Source organism: Punica granatum, chromosome 1 (assembly GCF_007655135.1).
Source record: "Punica granatum isolate Tunisia-2019 chromosome 1, ASM765513v2, whole genome shotgun sequence".
Lineage (NCBI taxonomy): Eukaryota > Viridiplantae > Streptophyta > Magnoliopsida > Myrtales > Lythraceae > Punica > Punica granatum.
The window spans coordinates 8,349,228-8,369,783 of NC_045127.1; the positions used below are offsets into that span (position 1 = coordinate 8,349,228).

Genomic DNA, 20,556 nt, shown 5'->3' on the forward strand with positions numbered 1-20,556 from the left:
ACCAGAGGAGGAAGTTGAACTTCCTTTTTTAAAAAAATATAGTTTAATTAAAAAATATATTTTTTTAATAAATAAATTTTAATCTACCCTTTTATTTTACGACTTTTTTTTGGTGGAAAAAAGAAAAATAAGAAAGATTTATTTGATGTACCAAAATAATATAATAATGACCCATCATTTAACGGTATCAGCACTTATAGTTGATGTAATGTCGTTGAGGATCTTAATGACGTGATGAAGGATCATATTACATATCCATGGACCTGCATAACGCAATTTTCTTAAGTGAGGGACTCGACTGATATAATAATGACCAATTTGATGCAATTTTGCTAATTGAGGGATTTGAATGATATAACAAGAATTAAATTGATGTAAATTGAAAAAGTTGAGGACTTGATTGATGTAAAAAATTAATCAGGGAATAATTTGATATAACTTCATAAATTCAGGGACCAAATTACATATTTAGTCGACTTTGTAAGTTGAAAAGTTTTAAAGTCAGCTAATGATCCAACCATGTGAAATATATATCATATTTAAAGTAATATAATATATATCTTTTTTTTAGGCATTTGTATATTAAATATATGGGTAAATTATACCGGTGGTCCAAAAGGTTTCATGAATGTTTTAAGTTGATTCAAAATATTTTTTTGATAACTTGTTGGTACAAAAAGTTTCAAAACCGTTTCAATATAGTACATTCCGTCAAATTCTCTTAACGCCGTTAACATTTTGCTGACATGACGAGTCATATGTGTCACTTTTGACACGTGGAACTAATCACAATGCGCCATGTCATTTAAGAGAAAATAAAATTTGAAAAAGTCTAATAAAAATACAAAAAATAATAAAAAATAGTAAAATTTAGAAAAAATAAAAAATTATTTTAAAATTTTTAAAAAACTTTAAAAAATAATTTTAAACTTTTAATTTTAAATTCAAAATTAAAATTTAAAATAATTTTTTATTATTTTAAATTTTAATTATTTTTAAAAACATTTTAAAATAATAAAAAAATATTTTTAAATTTTTAAAAATAATTTAAAATAATTTAAAATATTTTTAAAAAAATTTAAAACTTTTTATTTTTCTAAATTTATTCTAAATTTTTACTATTTTTTTTGTATTTTTATTGGATTTTTCAAATTTTATTTTCTCTTAAATGACGTGGCGTATTGTGATTGGTTCCATGTGTCAAAAGTAACACATAGGACGTGTTACATCAGCAAAATGTTAACGTTGTTGTTAGGGGAAATTGACGGAATATATTATATTGAAACGGTTTTGAAACTTTTTGTACCAACAAGTTACCAAAAAAATATTTTGAACCAACTTGAAGCATTCATGAAATCTTTTGAACTATTATTGCAATTTACCCTAAATATATATATATATATATATATATATATATGTATAAAGTCACTTTCGTAAACAAGATACCTATATGAGATTTTTATTCTTGTTGGATGAACAGCACTACAAAAATTTTCATTTCGTGAGGTCTTCCTTCGCAAAATGCTAATGCCACGGTTTGTAAAGAGAAACAATCCAACAAAAAATTTCTTTCATTACCTTTCGCTAAACTCAGATTGCTCATTCAGAGGACCCCGACTCCTCTTGTATGTGTCATTGATAGTTGGAAATCAGATCGGGCTGCTTTCTTCTTTTTTTTTTTTTTTTTTCCTTCCTCGGCTTTGTCGAACCGACATGTCGATAGAGATAAGTTCTAACGAACTGTATTTGAAACCAATCTTATTTCCGACTGGCAGTAAACTCTCCTACCATCTGAACCGACTATTAGCTACTCAGCCGTGAATCGTGATAGGTGGTGGGAGCTTGTTATCCGAAACGCTGCATTCTGGTAGGGTCCACGCGGTGGGGCTGGTAAGGAAAAAAAAGGGGAGAAGGTGCGTTTTTCGTGCCATGTCTGCTCGCGAAATTGCATAACTTACTAAAACGACTCCCCTCCCTCCCCGTCAAACAAGAAAAACGACATCCCCTTCTCTCTCTCTCTCTCTCTCTCATCTCTCCTCCGAGAGGAAGAAGGCAATGGAATATTTGCAGAACGAGGGGATCCACGTTCCTCGGTCGCAGCAGCTCCTTCCTCCATCCCCCTTCCCCACCACCATTGCCCTCCGCGCTTGATCTCCATTCCCGACTTCTTCCTCTCCTTCACGCCGGTAAGCATATTCTTCCTCCGGCAATCCATGTCCTCCTCGCGTCGATTGCTCTTGATCGGCATCGATCCTCTCCATGTAGCAATCTGCATTGGTTATGTTGTTGGTGATTTCAACTTTTCCAAAACTGTTGGTTTCGTTCCTGGTTATGTGCTTCGTCGTCGGAACATTATCTCGTGAACCTTTCCGTATTTGGATGGTTGATTGGTGCGTTTTCTGTCCGTGTTTAGGATTTCTTCTGGTGGAGATCGTAAATGCTGGATTAGAGGCGCTTGGCGGAGCTCATAAGTTGATGCGAGGCTCTGAGTTATCGAGGGCGCCATTCGAGGAACGATGTCCATGAGGAGTGAACACCAGACGGTTCAGCTCTCGGTACTGCTCGAGCGAGAATTGGCTAGCGAGAAGATCGGTAGGCCCGACATTGTGTACGGAGAAGCCAGCCAGAGCAAGAAGGGCGAGGACTTTACCTTAGTCAAGATCGACTGCGAGAGAGTGGTCGGCGATGCGGACTCCACGTTTTCTGTTTTCGCAGTATGTGTTCACCCACCATTCTTACACTTGATTGTATTGCACAAGCTTGAGTTTAATGTTACCGGCAATGAAGAAGATAGGAATGAAGGATTTTGTTCATGTTCTACAAAGTTCATACTTGCTAGCTCGAAGCTCTCGATTTCGTTTACCAATATCAATACCAGAGAGGATACTGAGACGAAAGAACTACGAACTAATTTCATTTAAAGTATTTTGATATGGGGATGTGTTTCTGTGTTTCCGTGCTATCTTCTGAGGTTTGGCATTCATCTCTGGGTCGATTTTTTTTTTCCTCCTATATAGCAGCTACTTACTTTCTCGCCTTATTGATTTTTCTAGCTATTTGATGGACATAATGGGTCTCAAGCTGCTATATACTCTCGAGAGCATCTCCTGGACAATACTATAGCAGCCATACCTCCAGACCTGGACAGGGATGAATGGGTGGCAGCACTGCCAAGGGCACTCGTTGCAGGCTTTGTTAAGACTGACAAAGATTTTCAAGAGACAGGTATTTTCAGTTACAAATGAACAGTTCAACATAGATTGGCTTGAGCAGAAAAATCATAGCTTTTTCTTGGTTTTTTTTTTTGGTTCCTGTGGTGCTAGTTCTATGTGATGACATTCATAAACTTGCGTGATTTCTCTGCAGCAAAAACTTCAGGAACAACCGTCACCTTTGTCATTCTAGAAGGCTGGGTTATAACTGCCGCTTCTGTCGGTGATTCACGTTGCATTTTTGAATCTGCTGATGGAGATATCTATTATTTGTCTGCTGATCATCGGCTTGAGTGCAATGAAGAGGAGTATGTCGTTGCATCATTTTTAGTTTCATTTTCAGTTATTTAGTTGCTGTAATGCATCTAGCCTTGGGTGAAAGTTGCCTCTTGTTAACTCCTAAAAGGTTGATGCTGAATTAGGAGGGAGCGTATCACATCAAGTGGGGGCGAAGTGGGCCGGCTAAATACAGGTGGTGGTGCAGAGGTATCATTTCTCCTCTTTTTAACATCTTTTTCAACATTTCCAAGAAAATATCAATTTCGAAAGTGAAATGGTTCTTGAAGATATTAATGTTACAGGCGAAAAGACTCACTTGTACTACCTTCAGGATCTGGCCAGATTTAGATCGGAAATGTATTGTCTTGTAGTCTACTGAAGGAATGGACTGCATATTGTTGGACTAAGTGATATGGTGAAAAAAAATTAGAAAAAGTTACATTTTCATTTATACGATAATGTAGCATTTCTAATATCGAATATTAGATTACTACTTGACATGATTTAGTTGGAACGTGAATCTGCTTTGAATTCTATCTGTCTAACAAGCATTGGCTTCTTCATTAGATTGGTCCCTTGAGATGTTGGCCTGGTGGATTATGTCTGTCACGGTCTATTGGGGACATGGATGTTGGGCCGTTCATTGTTCCTGTTCCTTATGTGAAGCAAGTGAAGGTTTGTCAATCATCTTCCAAATCTTTGGACTGCAGCCTCTTATATATGGGAACTTTTTTAATTGACTTAAATACGGACAGAGGGCAACTGAAGGATATGCATGACAACTTTAGATGTTGCAAATGTGAAATCTAAAAGTTCACTCAACATTTGACTCCACTCTGAAGTCCTTTGTCCAGAAATGATGAAGATAATATTAAGTAGTTTTTATCTCGTGATTGAATCTCCCGTATTCGTGTTCTCCACCGTGCAGTTGCTGAGGTGCACTTAAGCTCCTCTTGTTATAACATGGCTGAGAATCATGCTATGCCCAATTCGGCTTTAATAAATCTTCAGATGAATTTGAAAAGAGTAGCAGATTACAACTAGAAAGGTAGTCTAGCTTTGGTTTGGGAATTGCTATCGTTTTTATCATTAGATCAAGAGCATAATTTGTAATCTAAAAAGATATAGAAATTGCTGAAAGCTATTCTTTGATTTCTGAAAAGAAAATGCTCTGTGTGTGGACTTATCAATACAGTATTCTGCAGATGTCTACTGCAGGTGGTCGGCTTATCATTTCGAGTGATGGTGTATGGGATGCTTTGAGTGCAGAGAAGGCTTTTGAATGCTGTCGAGGGATGCCACCAGATGCTGCTGCTGCTCAGATTGTTAAAGTAAGGTCACAACTGATCTTTAATGCATAGATTACCTAATTAATTCCTTTTCTTTTGTAATGGTGACGACTCATATCCATAATAAGAATACGTAGCTGGCTTTTAGATTGTGCTTCTCATACTCAATTTTTCTATAACAGGAAGCTATAGAGCCAAAAGGAATTAGAGATGACACGACATGCATTGTCGTTGATGTATTACCACAGGAGAAGCCAGTTGCTCCTTTACCTCCACCCAAAAAGCAGACGAAAGGGGTTCTCAAGTCCATGTTTAAGAAAAAGACATCTGAATCGACTTCTCAGATTGATAAAGAATATGTTGAACCAGATGTCGTGGAGGAATTGTACGAGGAAGGATCGGCCATGCTTTCAGAACGGTCTGTGCCATAAAATCATCATTATCAGATGAGACTGATTCTTTTGACCTGTCGATCATACATTGCTCGCATTTATTGTCCACTATGATCAATAGTTCACACAGCGATTGCTTATGGAATGCAGGTTAGATACGAAATACCCACTGTGCAACATGTTTAGGTTGTTCACATGTGCGGTCTGTCAGGTAGAGATGAAACCTGGAGAGGGTGTATCTATACACACCGGGTCATCTAACCCTGGAAATTCCAGACCATGGGATGGTCCTTTCCTGTGCTCAAGTTGCCAAGAGAGGAGAGAATTCATGGAAGGAAAAAGAGGCAAGAAATCTTTCCGACTCTTTCCCCTATTTTCATGAAAAATAAATAATCAATAGTCTTTCACAGTAATAACTGGTACAGAAGAACCAATTAGGTCGTCATATTTATGTAAAGCTTTTACGAGGACCTTATTGCAAATGGGTTCTTCCTCATGTCAAATATTTCAATATCAATCTCATTAGTATCATACCGAATCTCATCATGCAACAACGGAAAGATCACCTAAATTATTCTCCTCCTTTCCCCCAGAAAAAAAAAAGGAAAAAGAAAGAACTTTGATTTGTCTTCCGTATGATGATGTGGAAGTAGTGTAGAAGAAACAGCCGTATTCTTCTTTTCTCTCTCAACCGACATTCCATTTGTTGCTGAACCTAATGTTATTTCTTTTCTCCAGCTGTGCCTAGATATAATAGTGACAGTGATTAGCTGGAAGCCGATCTAAGATGGACAAAGCAGTAGCACTAGATGAAATGCATTGGAGTTGATCGGAAACGGGAGGCTGGGGTCTGTTTGGTTGTTAACTTTTTCAAACTTTGTTTTTCTTTGAACTCTTTCAAACATCATTCTGTTTTCAAAAACTATGTCTGTAACACTTCATGAATATAAAGATTTAAATCTGATTTTCAGTTAAAAAAAAAAAAGAAACTCAATTATTTATTCATGAAAATCCATTTCTTCGTGTCATTAGGAATGGAATACGGGGCATCCTTTTCTATTTTTTACTAGAAAGCTAACTTTTGGATAGGTTTTGTGCCTGTGAAAATTGGAACAAGGGAAAACATCTATGCCAAACAGACCCTTAAGGATTCTAATGAACCTAGCTTCGAGTTTCCGTGGGCAATCAAGCTTTTGGACACACAATTTCACCCTCGATGGTTCAACCCATTGTGGAGTTGATTCAAGTCGTGAGGCTCATTTAGAAGATCGGAGCCTCCCAAGAATGTTGAAGACTGCGGCAGATGTGTTATAGAGACATAGTAGAGGTAAATTTTCATATCAATCGTTCACTACATGGCTACGTCCGTATGTGTGGACCCAAAATTAGAGACAGCTCTTTTGTAATATTATATCGCAAACCGAAGCTTCATGAGTTTTCGTTTATACTTCCAGGTTAGGAAAAACTTGTGCAATCAGCTTGATGAACTTAGTGTTGGAATATTTAGGCATAATTTTTTTTTTCCCTTTCAATTGATTTCTTGGTTACAACTTCTTATTCTATGCCACTGTTGTTATTCACCAGGATTAATTTATAATGCCATGATAGCAGCTTCATTGTTACTCAGGAGTTCGGTTATCCATTCGCTTAATTCAGCATATAATTACAAACTCGGATCCTGTTATAGCTGGTATTATGCTAAAAGATCTTTTTCCAAGGCATTGCTTGTGGAATTGTGTTTGCATGATTTGACTGGAATCGAGGGGCCTGGTATTGGTGTTGATGCTGTTTATCGGATAGCTACACTTGATTAATGAATTATTAGATGATTAAGACAGCCATTTTCCCACAAGAGTGAGCCCTAATGATGCCCCCTTTTTGTTCTTTTTGCAAGTCAGTAATAGCTTCATTTAGTGATGGGCCACTAGATATATTCTTTGATTGGGAATACACGTTGCGTTCATTCTTCATTTGTCGCTTACTCCCGTCCTCGTCTGTTGACGTCGATCACAGTGTAACAAACATAACTGTTGTCCATCTGAAGTGCTGTGTGAACCGAAGAAGCTCCCACTCTCAAATCCTTATACGTAATCGGTTTCCCGTGCGGTGTGGTCCGCCTGATACTTTTTTCCTCGCCCCACACCCGCGCCCATTATTCACAGTCTCACCTCACAATTCGATCAGATTCTCTGAATGTCGTTTTTGTTTTATACAACGTTTGCTTGCTCTCGTCTTCCATTCCATTGATTGGCCATTTATGTGGGGGAAGAAAAAGGAAACCGAAGAGAAAAGGATTTCCGAGCGGCTGAAAGGAAAAGCACCTCTCCACCACCAAATGATCCACGAGGGGGGAAAGTCCTTTTGTCTTATGCCTTGTTTGGTTGCCACTTTCCTCGGCATTTCCTTGGAGTTGATATTTTATAAATAAATTGATTAAGTGGTGAAGATGAATGTGTCCACCCACAAATAACGATAGAGAGAGAGAGAGAGAGAGAGATGATGCCTCCATGATTGGGTTACGGAGTAGACCTTTGACTACGCTAAGGCAAAAAAGGATATAAAAATGGTACACGTGTGTTTGGCCCCACCACGTCGCCTAACTTTTCGGGTCGATCTAGCGTGCCATCTGTCGTTTGGTCCCATTCAATCGCTCTTATGTTCATACATGTTCACAGGGCCAGTTGATTTATCGTACTGAAATTCCATGCGATAGCTTATGATCTCAATGAGATATCATCACGCAATTGATGCTTTTCAGTTTCTCGTTTATGATTGATGACTAATGATAAGTTTCGAATTTGAAAATCTTCCCTTTCTTGCTTGAATGGATTGATGGGCTTTACCGCATGACTTTTCTAATGTCCAAAACCGTCTTTTTCTTTTTCCAATGAATAAAATAATATCCGATGTAGACTCCCAGAGGCATATTCTTATCATGGAATTTCCCGTCGTTTTACATAGATAGACTTTTGAAAGAAAGTTAGCCGATAACTCTTGGACGTTCCCATTGTTCATGCCATGGATGAGGTGCATCAGATATATTTATGGTTTCATATTATTGTCGAATTTTGGTGAAGGAAGAAAGGCGGTTTACGATCCTTCTTTAAAGAGAGAAAATTAAAAAATCTTTTTTCCTTTTAAATCCTAGATGGATTCTTTTAGTAATGCCTCTCGTAAAATGATTATTTGTAATGAAGAGATTTACTCAATGAAAGAGGACAATCAATGAGAAAATATATTTCATTAAATGAAGATGATATATACAGTGATGGCATTGCAATACAGTAAGAAATAAACAACTCAAACCAAAATCACAGAGGATAAGCTTTGACCCCCACGTGATAATTATCCAAAACTTTGATCCAGTCCATCCTGTATGAGCTTTACCTTCTTGATCTGTAACTGTCCAGTGGTCGTGATTCAAATATGATGTCATGATTGCCCAGATTCTGAAGCAGCTATGATTCGGAGAAGACGCTGTCACTATTCATATTCTAGAAGTCAATTAGTCTCAGAATAATGTCCCGTTTGGATTCAGAGTTAATTGATTTTAACTTTAACTCAACACACTACACAACAAAAATACACATTTCCCAATTTAAAAATTTTAACTTTAACTTTAACTCAACGCACTATACAATAAAAACACACGTTTCCCAAGTCAAATTTATAATCACATCTCATTTGTCTTTTTCCACAATCAAAATTAAAATCAAAATCAAAGTAACTTTAACTCTGAATCCAAACGGCCCGAGTCATGCAACACCATGCATAGTGACATCCAGATTCTATCTATTCATAGGCTTAGAATCAGAAACTTTCTTCTGTACCAGAAACGATGTCATTCTTCTGGAGTTTTATTAATATTACGTCGATACTCCTAGATTTTTACAATTTACAGCAGTGCTCCCGACACGTCTAATGACATGATTGGACAACGTGGCGAGTCTCTGAAAATCATTTTATTCTGGTATCATATATTGAGGATGGGTATGTCGAAGTTTTGCGTCTAACGAGTGAGTTTTAATAGTGTCTCATGTTGAAACGAGAAGCATAGGTCACGCTTACGTCTGTGTAAACGAACTTTACATCTATCATTAGTGCATGTCGTATTCCAAGATCAGCTAAGACTCTTTGCCAGTTGAAAATAGATTGCTCAATTTGGACTAAACACCCTTGACTCGGCTTGTACTATGTGGGCTTTTGATCATTCTGATGATAAGAATTGATGTTAAATTTGCCATTTTCCTAATCTAGAAGAATAAAAAAACAATGTCTTCTTCCTATGAGGCATCAAATCATTTTGACTTAATGGTATTTAATTTAATTAATGATTGTGTCCTACAGAAAAAAAAAACCAAACTAATCCTCAATTTGGTCATCCTTTGAAATCTCTGGGCGGTGAGACGTTCAATTCATTCGATAGATATATATATGTAATAATGGCGCTCGCAAAGAAATCAAGCACGATACAAGATTATACCGTCTATCTAGTATTGTATCGGATTGTATTTTCTTTTCGTTTAAGATAATATTACCCGGGGCCGAAGAAACAAATAATTCAATTACAATGATCCGATCTTTCATCTACCAAGTTCTGTAAAGCATGGAAAACAAATGTTGGATCTTCCTTAGCATCTCCAACATGGGCAGTTGAGTATCTTTATGGGACTTGACAAGAAGCTAACCCCACCCTTTCCATGCAACACCTTTTACACATGCACTGTGTTCATAAAGGACATTTATTGTAGCCGGCAGTCGAGTAATTATCCGTCGACCTTGTCATCTACGTTTTATGTACCTGTACACATACGTATAGTATCTATGTACGTATTTTCGGTGTTACCGTCGTGATAATACCGATAATTATCTATCAGTTGTAATCTCTCTCTCTCTTTCTCTCTTTTTGTTGAACATCTATCAGTTGTATTGTAATTGACTAACCGCATGAGATATTTTGTCATGGTGGGCGATTGCCTACAATATTCTTGGATCCATTATTGGGTCTATAACTGCAATATATATATATATATATATATATATATAAAAGAGGTAACCTCCAGATAATGGTATTAACCAGTGAAGTCCGTGAGTAAATCTGCTTTCGAATAGTACGAGAGTGCGGGAGAGTTTTTATACTGTGAAGAGTGCGGTCCTTGCTCGATCCCATAGTCTACTGTCGAGATTACTTGTTTGCTATTGTTGTTGGTGACTGCCGGGCGACACCGGATCGAGGCCCTTCGTGGAGTCCTTCATAAGCGAGTTCGTGATCATTAGGCCAGATATTGGAGGGGCAAAGTAAAAGCTTCAATCAGTTAACTTTAAAATCTTTATCGGATTTACTAGCACAGTTTCTAAGGTCTAAATCCTACTCGTAGCAATTACTAATGATTGAAGCTCGACGCGGGATGTCAAGGCGAGGCAAAGAGTAGATGTCCTTGCTATTTCGAGCAAAACATCTATTTAGGGGTATTAGACTGCAGGTAATCCGTGTTAAATTCTAAATAGTTTGCTCAGGATGAACACGACTGAAATTAAATTCGGAAGGGAGACTGCGGAATCCAGAACCAAATCTTCTTATTACACAAATTTGCTAGTTAATTACAATTTGAACCAATAGTTCAATCATCAGTCCTTCCATTGTAAAAGAAAAATATCTTCGGCATATCATCTGAAGCCCTCGAGAATTTACCGGAGTCCTATGGCACATAATCTAGCCGTCGGAAGACATTGAAGATTCGAAGAGCCACAGCATCCCGAATGACTTCATCACCAATTTTGCTTAAGAGATCAGACACAACATCTGTATTCTATCTTAGCTAATAAGAGTATGTAATGTGTGCTTTCCCTTAATGACTATTGCAACACGGTAGTAGGGCAGTTCATTAAAGCTCGATCACACCGTACTAAATGCGTCCCGTCACACCAGTCTTACAAGAAAATCCGAAGTTGCACGTGAATATTCACATGTAGCAAAGTTTCATTTAGTGCATGATCCTTTAACCGAAAACCGCCACAATATTTCGGAAACCCTCTCAAGGCGCGCACTCTGCAGTTTCTGCTTCTGAGCACCTTTATCTTATGACTGACAGGCTCTCTCCTCTCCCACAAAAGCTTGCAACTTTCTCTTCCCCTGCACTGAGACTTCATCAGCTTTCAGACACTTTCGGCAGCCCAAGAGACAGACAGACAGGGAACTAAGAATCAGATCCTCCACAACAGTTTCCATTTCTCTGTCTTGTCTTTCCTTCCTGTCCACCATGAATTGCCATCTTCATCAGCACCAAACCTCTGACAGAGGACTGCCAGCAGACCAAATCCTTGAAGAGGAAAACAGGCAGAAGAAGAAGCTTCTGCTGACATCAGAAGGCATCAGAGACAGGACTTCCTCTTCTACTTCTTCTTCATCTTTCTCTCCACCACAAGACTTCTCTTTCCCTGACAATGGAAGGACTAACGGCAACTCGTTGCTGTTGTCGGCAAAGGCGGTGGAGATGACTCCTGCAGATGAGATCTTCTTCCATGGTCACTTGCTCCCCCTCCGCCTCCTCTCCCACTTCTCTCCTATATCCTATTCCTCTCCTCGGTCGTCCACTGATTACTTGGACAGTTTCACCCTCCCGATCGGGGAAGAGTATTTACCGGATGATGATCTGTTCACGAGCATGAATGGAAGCAGCTGCAGCAGTAGCACTGACAGCAACTTCAAGGGCAAAAGTACTGGAAACAGAATTCACAGTGAGACCAGTCCTCATGTTTATCCGAGGTTAAACCTTCATTTACCATCTAAACTGTGGCCCTGATCCTTCCTTTACTCTCTTTCGCGTTAGATTGACTCCAAAACATGAAGTTACCCTTTATATTGAGTTTCATTGCATCGTGTTCATGCCACATAAGCAGTAACTTGTTTTCTCGCTGGAAATGGTCACTCGGTCTGCGACATCTATCGAACATTAGTTGAATGATTGTCATTGGTACTTGTGTTTGGTCAATCCGGGGTGAAAGCAACTCCAGAGTGATTTAAAATTAAAATAGCAGAAAGCTGATCACAGACAGACTTAAAATTACTGAGATATTTGCTCAGTGTAAGATCTCCTTTCTCAATATGCTGGAGTTGAGAAAGCAAATCAAACTCTCGTGCGATAGAGTGCTGAGCAAAATGCTCAGTTAGAGCCTTCCATACCTGTGCAGTGGTTTTTAATCCAGCTGCAAGCCCCAAAACTTCTTCAGCTGCTCCTTCATCGGTTCCAGGAATGGTTTCTGCTGGTGCTGTAGTCTCTCCAGTGAGAAAACCAAGAAGATCCTGACTTTCGATCAGGGATACAACCTGTGTTTCCTACAGCAAATAGTTGTCTTCATGGAGCTTAATGGTGACAAAATTTGCCACATTAAGATTTGAGGGGAACGGGTAAGAACTGTTGGCGTTGGCCATTATGCGAGTAAAAAGGAAGAAGATATCTCCTCCTATAGCTCTGATACCAAACGAGGGTTGAGCAGCTAAGTATTTGTGAATATGTTTCAGCTCAAATTCATTACAATTCTTGAGAGGTACATATACAGAGCATACAATGTGCCATAAGGAAGTATTAGAGAACAAGGAAATATTACAGAGAGAATATTCTACACATGAACTGTCTAGTTAGGTGAGATTTGGTGCATCGGGATCGGATGCTGATATGCCGTCTTGTCCTTCCATAACTTCGGGATTCTCTTTGTGATTTATTTCCCTTACAGTACTAGGTGTGAACATTGCCTTCTCGATCTTTAAGGGTGTCTGTCTGCTGTTTTTTTCTTTTTTGAGCAAAGTCTGTCTGCTGTTTACTGACACTGAACTCATCGAAAAACTTTTGTCAGTGATATGCGTGAGAGAGACGATTCATCCAAACCGTTCTCGCTGTTTGGATTATCGAGATGGCGGAGAGCCTGCAAGGCCCGGGGAGACGAAGGCAAGCAGAAGAAGAAATTCCGTTTCCATCTGAACAGAACCGTCAGGAGGTACGTGAAGATGGCTAGGCCACTGCTATTCTTTAGACGGAAGAGGAGGGAAGAGGACATTGATTTTCAGGCTGAAAAGTTTGGACTAAGTGCAACCGAGACGTTTTCGGCCCCGGCATCGATTAGAACATCCCCCAGAAGCAGCGGCCTTCTTGTCAAAACGCCGGCACTCTCTGCAGCCGTCACAGACAGCACTGTGGAGGAGCTGCAGGCTGCTATTCAAGCCGCGATTGCCTACTGCAAGAAGTCGATTGCAGTTGAGGAGGAAGAAAAAGAAGAAGAAAAACATCGAACATGATTACTGAACAGAAGGTTTGGAGTCAAAGGTTGTCTATATTTTTGCTTGGATTAATTCCACCGAGCTTCTTTTAAAAACACATAGCAAGTGACAATGGAGATCAGTACATATCAGCACGATTTTTAAATTAATCTATACAAGTTCTGAAAAAAACTCTGCGTCAGTGCATATCTACACAAACCCGGATAAGGTTTCCTGTCGAAAGCCATGTTACATCTGAGTCGAACCTGCATGAGCATGGTCGGCTTCTTGCTTCATGAACTTGAATATTGCCTAGAAGATCAAAATGTTGAATTGGTCGATCACTCCGATATCTGATTTTTCTGGTCGGTGAGATCACAATGTGTCATCAACTATCAGTTAATTCTGGTTATCTGAGTTGTTCATTTCCAAGTCAAGACTTACTGTGAGAGCATCTGGGTTTAATTGGGCTGGGCTCAAGAAACTGTCAATTGGCAGTCGGGCTAGGCCCATGTCATTCGGATCAAAGGATCGGCATTGCATCGTCGGCCTAAACAGGAGTCAAGTCAACGACAAAGTCCTCCGACTCAAACGCGGGCTTATTTACAGCACTGCCACTGTGGATGTCTGGCTCGCCGTCGGCCCACGAACTTCGGCTGCTATTAGCAGAAGGCCAGCGGTGACGCGTTGAGAAAACAGTTGGAATTTTACCCCCCAAAAAAAAAATAAATAAATTGAAAAAAAGGAAACGGTTGGAGTCTGCCGGACAACACAGACTCGGTCCCTCCCGCCCATTCATCAACGACAAGATTTATATGCGCGCAGAGATCAAACGTCAAACTCCCCGAAGAATATTCGGTTCCACGGACGTGTCCTGAATCGAAATGCATTGAATTGAATTGCCCCTCCAAAATAAATCTCTCCCCCTTCCCTGTTCTTGGTTTCCTTGCCCGGCAGATCGCTTGTCGACAACCTGATCGGTTGTTGTAATTCTTACAGCCGGGCACGTCCAAAACAGAGATATCTTGCGTGCAATCCATCAGGTGTTTGTCATTTTTCCCAAGTAGGATTCTGTAAATTATGCTTTGGCACATTCGGATCACTTCCAAAGAATATGCTTTTGAACTCCTCCCCGTCTCCATGCTCATCAACTTTCAGCTGGGATCTGTCTCCATCTGTCGTCGAGTTTTCGTCCAATAATCGTCATGATCTATCTTCTTCCCCCATACCCTTTGTCTGTTCCTCGTTGAAAATCCACCTTTCAGCTGAAAGTTATAATATTTCCGCCTCCTGTCCGTTCCTGTCCCGGATTGTTGCGTGTGGGGTCGAATATAGAATGTTCATCCTCTTGTTTTAACCGATGAAGCTGTAGAGGTTCTTGCATCAAAGGGATCCGGAGCTTGTAAAGATGAATGCTTTAGGAAGTTTAGGGAGCTACATTTCTAAGGGTGTCTACTCTCTGTCTGGTCCTATCCACCCATTTGGAGGGGCAGTTGACATCATTGTCGTAGAACAGCCTGACGGGAGCTTCAAATCCTCTCCTTGGTATGTCAGGTTTGGGAAGTTTCAGGGGGTTCTCAAGGCGAAGGAGAAGATTGTCAAAATCTGTGTCAATGGAGCGGAGGCCAGCTTCCAAATGCACCTGAACAGCAAAGGACAAGCTTACTTCCTAAAGGAAGGGGGAAATGAAGAAGATGAAGAGGCTGATAAGGGAGATCAGTTGCAAGACGACTGTGCTTCTCCTTCCGGAAGGAGACCCGTGAAGTCAAGTAGCTACAACTTTGTTGGTAGCGCTACTGCTCCGGCTTCTCCTGATGGGACGCCTATGCCTAGGACTAATTCGGACCAGTCAGAGACAATGGGCCTTCAGAGGTTGAATTCATTGGAGTGTGCTGAGATTGCGGCTCAGCTATTGGATGTGAATTGGTCTACTAGTCTCGGGGGAAGCTCCAAGAAAGATGGACCATTTGATGAGGCCAATCAGGGAGAAGGCGTTTTGGCATTTCATATAGGTGATGGCGTCTCTCAAGAAAAATGTGAAGCAATTTCAAAGATGGAGGAAGACTGTAACTGCCATTTTGAAACTCCGAAGTCCATAAAGCCCACCGTTTCTCGGTGCAATAGAATAGAAAGAAATGGAACATGTGCTTATAGTGCGAACTCGAAGAGCATAGTTGCGGGATCAGACACATTAAAGGAACATTTAAGAGTCAAATCTAAGGTACGCTTTTCTAACCAGGATCTCAAAACCTGTCACTGAACCTCAAGAATTGGCGTGCCTTTCATACTTTGCATTGTTAAGAATTCTGTATGTATTGGCTGAATATCTGGAGACTCCATTGCGGCTCGAGAATCAGACTTGTGTGAGACATTACATCTAGTTTTTATATCTAGATTTCTCGACACGTAGATCGATGAACAGAGTTCCTCAATGAGTTTTTTTTCCCTTCCCCTCATGAATTTGACAGGATCACGACGAAAAAGACAATGATAAAAAACGTGGTACTAGCGAAGATATCGGGAGAGAGAGGCCTGGGCTTATGCCAAAGAGCTTTTCAGATGAACAGCTTACTCTCAAAGATCTTGACGAATCGAGGACAATTTTGAGGCCGATCAATAATGTTACAGTTGAAAATGGAGATATGCGGGACCCAATTCATCGTCTCAGCCACTCGCTGGACATGAAATTGAACTCCTCGAAGCCCCCAACGATCTTTAGTAGGTCTTATGGAGGCAGAGAAGGGCAATTACTGCGAATGCAGCATGATCGGGAAGGTCTTGAGAGTTTCAGGAGCAGTAAAAGTGTTCCCGCTGATACTACAGTAGGTAAGATAACAAAATGTTGCTTCAAAATACTTGCACATCTGAAAAAAACCATTAAATTCATTAAAAATGATCATAAGATACTTAAAACTACCTGACCTGAAGGAGGAGATAACTATGATAGAATTAAATGCCTGTGAAATATATGAAAAAGTGTTTTATCTATTACATTCCATGCTTATTCATGCGGAAACAGAAATTATAGATTTAAGCTCGATTGCTGAAAAGAGCTATATATGGTTTCGCATTTTTGGACCCGTCTGTCTTCTCTTATTGTGCTGAAGCGGTTATGTTTTGTTCAGTAAATGAGAAGGAATACTGTTTTACTGGCCTCCTTCTCGGTCATCTCTGAACCAAATTCCGAAAATCTTTGCTTTATTTCTCTTGGTATATGATGCCTGAAAATTCTTCACAATGACTTGAATTCTTTGTCTTTCATAATGACAGAACGTGACTCCAAACTCAAGCGAACAGTGACAGATAAGTCGATGAAAGTCTTCACTCCAACATCGGAACAGTTGGCATCCTTGAAATTGAATGACGGCGGCAATGCGATAATCTTCACTTTCTGTACCAAGATGCTCGGGAAACAGCAGGTTATCTAATTGCCTTTAAAAAAAACAAAAAAAGAGAAAAAGAACTCCTTCGGATTGCTCATAGGAGAAAAGAAGAACTCTATCTGTTCCGTTGCATCACTTGTCTGTTCTCTTGACAGGTTGATGCTCGGATCTACTTATGGAAATGGAGCGACCGAATTATCATATCCGATGTTGATGGGACCATTACCAAGTAAGGAAAACTCTAATTTCCCCACTCGGCAGGATATAGTTTTTACATAACCACTGATTAATCTTTGTCATCTTACTTGTCGTCCTGAATCTAACTGATTGGGTTTGGGGATAGATCTGACATTTTGGGACAATGCATGCCTTTGGTTGGGATGGACTGGTCCCAAGAAGGAGTTGCACGTTTATATTCTGCCATCAAGGTTTTCTTCTCTTTGATTTATCTGAAATACTTTTGCAATTTTCCAAGCAGGTTTTGCAGTTCACTTTTGTCATTTCTCAGTTGCCCGTGCTTTTATCTTTCAGGAAAATGGATACCAATTGATGTTTCTGAGTGCACGCTCAATTTCCCAGGCTTACATCACCAGGCAATTCCTCCTCAACCTCAAGCAGGTATATTCAATCAGATTCGGTTCCTATCCAAGCTGCGGAGAATTATCAGGAAATTCCTAGAACTTCGTTTTTTTGTCGTTTGCTTAAATAGCAATTGGAGTTCTTCAAATTGCAGGACGGGAAGGCTTTACCTGATGGACCTGTAGTTATTTCACCTGATGGACTGTTTCCTTCTTTATATCGAGAAGGTACCTCATCCATGTTAAGCTATTGTCCATCTAATCGATTTTTTTGCATCAATTCATTTCGAATAATCTCGATCGTAGTTTATTGGCAAATTTCTCTTTCCAAGGAAAAATGCTGAAGAATATTGTTGTTTGGATTCTTAAACAGTTCTAATTCGGGTCATCTTGAATGTTCTCATTTGTATTGCTTGTCTTGTAACTTTTGCTGATTGAAGTGATATTTTGTCTTCTTCAGTTATAAGACGGGTTCCTCATGAATTCAAGATAGCATGCTTAGAGGTTAGTCCCTTCCAACTCTGCTTTCTTTTATGCATTCTGAAGTGAATGGCCCATCAAAGATCATCCAAAAAGAGAGTGACTTTCAGTTTTTTTTTTTTTGGCAGGATATCAAGGCATTGTTTCCTTCCGACAGTAACCCGTTTTATGCAGGTTTTGGAAACAGGGACACTGATGAGATCAGTTACCTCAAAGTCGGGATCCCAAAAGGGAAAATCTTCATCATCAATCCCAAGGTAAGTCGTAACTTATTGTCCCATTATTTATAATATGCAGCATGTCTTATGAATTGAGGCATTGAGCATTGGAAACTTTGCAGGGAGAGGTGGTTGTGAACCGTCATGTCCAGAGGAAGTCTTATACATCCATTCACTCTCTGGTACATGGCATGTTTCCGTCCATGACATCATCAGAACAGGTTTGGTTTCACTTTTTGTACTGGAAAACTGGTTGGAAGAATTGTCTCCTCTCTTTGTGCGTTATGGCAAAGGAAAGCCCGTGTCTGCCTGATAAACCAGATATATTATTGTGTGGACATTCCACACTTACATGAATATAGGGTCCAAAGCCGGCCCCATGCTCATACGGGTGTGGACCTTCCATGGACTAGGTCTCTCCTTACGCTACACTGCAGCAGAAACTATGTGTTCACAAGTGTTCCACCAAATTCTTTTCCAGAAATGAAAACATTTTCCGTAAAGAAGGAAATCTGAGGTTGTAAATCACTATTGTTCATATCAATCTGTGCGGGTTGCAGGAGGACTTTAATTCATGGAATTACTGGAAACTCCCACCTCCCACTATAGATGTTTGAAGCAGTGAAGCCTGAACACAAGATTGCTACGACAAACAAGATTACAACCTTGATCTCGGCATTGTTGCTCGTCAAGGAGCTCTTCTGGCAAATTACGGTCTCAATCTGCCAATGCACGAAAACCCAGGTTTTAATCACAAATCGACAACAACTTCTGCATCTGCTCTGTGTATTCTGACAATCTTCCCTGAGGAGACAAACGGGACTGAATCGAAAAGGGTGACTTCCACTGAGAAGATTTGGGTCGGAAGCTTTAAGGCTGCTTCAGCCTCGAGTTTAGATGTAAGTGGCCAAAGTTCCTGATTTATTATTGACTGATTATTCACATCTTTTTCAAACATACTAATAGTCAACAACTGCAGGATATATTTTTGCTGTCGAAGGCCATGGAAAACGGTGCAATCTTCTTGCTCTTGCGGGAACAGTGGCCTTTTTTTGGTTCTTTCTCTTAATTGTAGAATATGGAGACAAGAAATTAAGATCATCTTTCACTATTATATGGATAGTCTCTTGTTTTTGGCTCCATCTTCCATGAGAACTTCAAAATATGTCATGAGCATAAGCTTAGAGAGTGCATATCGAAAATAACCGTTGGATTTTCCTTTCCCCCTTTTCCCATAAAGATAAAATCAAATGCTATCGATGGACGTTTGGAGATCCACAGGAACAGTCACATCTAAAGAACGTGGCTCTATGTATGTGCAGAGATTCAGGATGAAGACTGTGACTTGAAAGTTCGTTTACAGACGCCCCAACTATTTTGACACTTAAGTTATGATGATCAGAGCACGATATTGAAATTGTTCGTTTTGAAATCCAATCTGAAAATCTCGATTCGATGAACATGAAACTTTAAAAGTTGCATTATCACATATGTTCTACAAGAGAAGATGCACTTACATCATATAGGCATTAACATATTCACGTTGCCCATTTCATAACATGAAACTTAATTGTTTCACTGGGAAAACATAGCCTCCCGGATTACGAACACAACAAGCAGACAGACAAACATAAAGAGAACATACATAACATAAGCCATCGAGCATCCCATCAAGACTATATATCACATGGCAACAATCTTGATGTTGAATTGCTTGCTGGCAAACTCCACGAGGCCGCCAATCTCATCATCATTGATGCACCCGTTCCCGTCCGAGTCCACAGACCTGACCACACGGTCACCCTTCCACCTAGCAAACCAGCCTCCTGTAGCCCTGATCGCCTCTTTCAGTTCCTCCTTGCTTATCATCCCATCGTTGTTGGAGTCGAACTTGTACATCCACTGTTTGAACTCTTCCATGGTCATCTCCTGCTTTCCATCTGGTGATGATGATTTGTTTTTTCGGTTCTTGATCGCCATGATTATGTAACTGTTATTGCACGCACAAAGTATTGAAAGATTTGCTAGTAGCAAAGAAGCATAGAGGGCTTTCCGTATTTATATGCAGAATATTATATTTCGGCTGCTCGAGGGTGAGGATGGTCGACGGATTCTTCAATTTCCTACTTCATCTTAAGTGCAAATACATATCTTCCTAGCAAAAGCAGTGTACCCATAGAGCTGCTTTATGACTTTCAGTCTAAAAATGGCGATCGTATGTTTATAATTATTCGACGTATGCAGTAAATTTTCGTATGAAACATATGAACTACAAATTAAAAAATATTAAATTAATCGAGTAATGACATTTCCAGAGATGTAGAAAAACTGATCTCTAGGTGAGAATAAAGCTTGAAAATGACTCCATACAGGGTTCTTGTCCAAATATGGCTACGGTAAGAGAGAACATCGATCGATGCCTTAATTTTAAAAGAGAATACGAATCAAGTTAGCTAAAGTTGAAACGTGTT

At 39.7% G+C, this 20,556-nt stretch overlaps 3 protein-coding genes across 5 annotated transcripts; all 3 read left to right on the forward strand.

Moving 5' to 3' along the window:
• Positions 1–1,939: 1,939 nt before the first annotated feature.
• On the forward strand, positions 1,940–6,794 carry LOC116192361 (probable protein phosphatase 2C 12). The gene is made up of 10 exons (XM_031520897.1): positions 1,940–2,186; positions 2,414–2,714; positions 3,054–3,225; positions 3,367–3,520; positions 3,635–3,698; positions 4,059–4,166; positions 4,697–4,822; positions 4,963–5,198; positions 5,323–5,516; positions 5,911–6,794. The coding sequence occupies exons 2-10, from the start codon at positions 2,517–2,519 to the stop codon at positions 5,940–5,942; spliced, it is 1,284 nt and encodes a 427-aa protein (XP_031376757.1). The 5' UTR covers positions 1,940–2,186; positions 2,414–2,516; the 3' UTR covers positions 5,943–6,794.
• A 3,884-nt stretch (positions 6,795–10,678) lies between these two features.
• LOC116191056 (phosphatidate phosphatase PAH2-like) lies at positions 10,679–19,225 on the forward strand. Of its 3 annotated transcripts, none has more exons than XM_031520225.1 (13): positions 10,679–11,938; positions 13,027–15,647; positions 15,895–16,252; positions 16,697–16,845; positions 16,965–17,038; positions 17,153–17,237; positions 17,341–17,427; positions 17,543–17,615; positions 17,848–17,891; positions 17,996–18,124; positions 18,208–18,306; positions 18,646–18,984; positions 19,065–19,225. In XM_031520225.1, exons 2-12 carry the CDS (start codon positions 14,835–14,837, stop codon positions 18,700–18,702), a joined length of 1,968 nt encoding a protein of 655 aa, XP_031376085.1. In that variant the 5' UTR covers positions 10,679–11,938; positions 13,027–14,834; the 3' UTR covers positions 18,703–18,984; positions 19,065–19,225. The 3 variants fall into 3 exon arrangements, with proteins under 3 accessions (XP_031376085.1, XP_031376087.1, XP_031376086.1); XM_031520227.1 differs by having other exon boundaries at positions 10,681–11,938; positions 18,042–18,124; XM_031520226.1 differs by lacking the exon at positions 10,679–11,938 and adding an exon at positions 11,945–12,580.
• LOC116202782 (BRI1 kinase inhibitor 1-like) lies at positions 11,433–13,465 on the forward strand. The gene is made up of 2 exons (XM_031534402.1): positions 11,433–11,938; positions 13,027–13,465. Exons 1-2 carry the CDS (start codon positions 11,433–11,435, stop codon positions 13,463–13,465), a joined length of 945 nt encoding a protein of 314 aa, XP_031390262.1.
• Positions 19,226–20,556: the final 1,331 nt, after the last annotated feature.

Excerpts from the sequence above, each read along its gene's own strand:
- LOC116192361 (XM_031520897.1), top strand. The coding sequence starts at position 2,517 with ATGTCCATGAGGAGTGAACACCAGACGGTTCAGCTCTCGGTACTGCTC. Across the intron at positions 3,521-3,634 it reads CTTGAGTGCAATGAAGAGGA|GAGGGAGCGTATCACATCAA; the intron begins GTATGTCGTTGC and ends ATGCTGAATTAG. Across the intron at positions 4,823-4,962 it reads CTGCTGCTCAGATTGTTAAA|GAAGCTATAGAGCCAAAAGG; the intron begins GTAAGGTCACAA and ends TTTCTATAACAG.
- LOC116202782 (XM_031534402.1), top strand. The coding sequence starts at position 11,433 with ATGAATTGCCATCTTCATCAGCACCAAACCTCTGACAGAGGACTGCCA. Across the intron at positions 11,939-13,026 it reads AGTCCTCATGTTTATCCGAG|TGATATGCGTGAGAGAGACG; the intron begins GTTAAACCTTCA and ends AACTTTTGTCAG.
- LOC116191056 (XM_031520225.1), top strand. The coding sequence starts at position 14,835 with ATGAATGCTTTAGGAAGTTTAGGGAGCTACATTTCTAAGGGTGTCTAC. Across the intron at positions 17,616-17,847 it reads TCCTTCTTTATATCGAGAAG|TTATAAGACGGGTTCCTCAT; the intron begins GTACCTCATCCA and ends TGTCTTCTTCAG. Across the intron at positions 18,125-18,207 it reads TCTTCATCATCAATCCCAAG|GGAGAGGTGGTTGTGAACCG; the intron begins GTAAGTCGTAAC and ends GAAACTTTGCAG.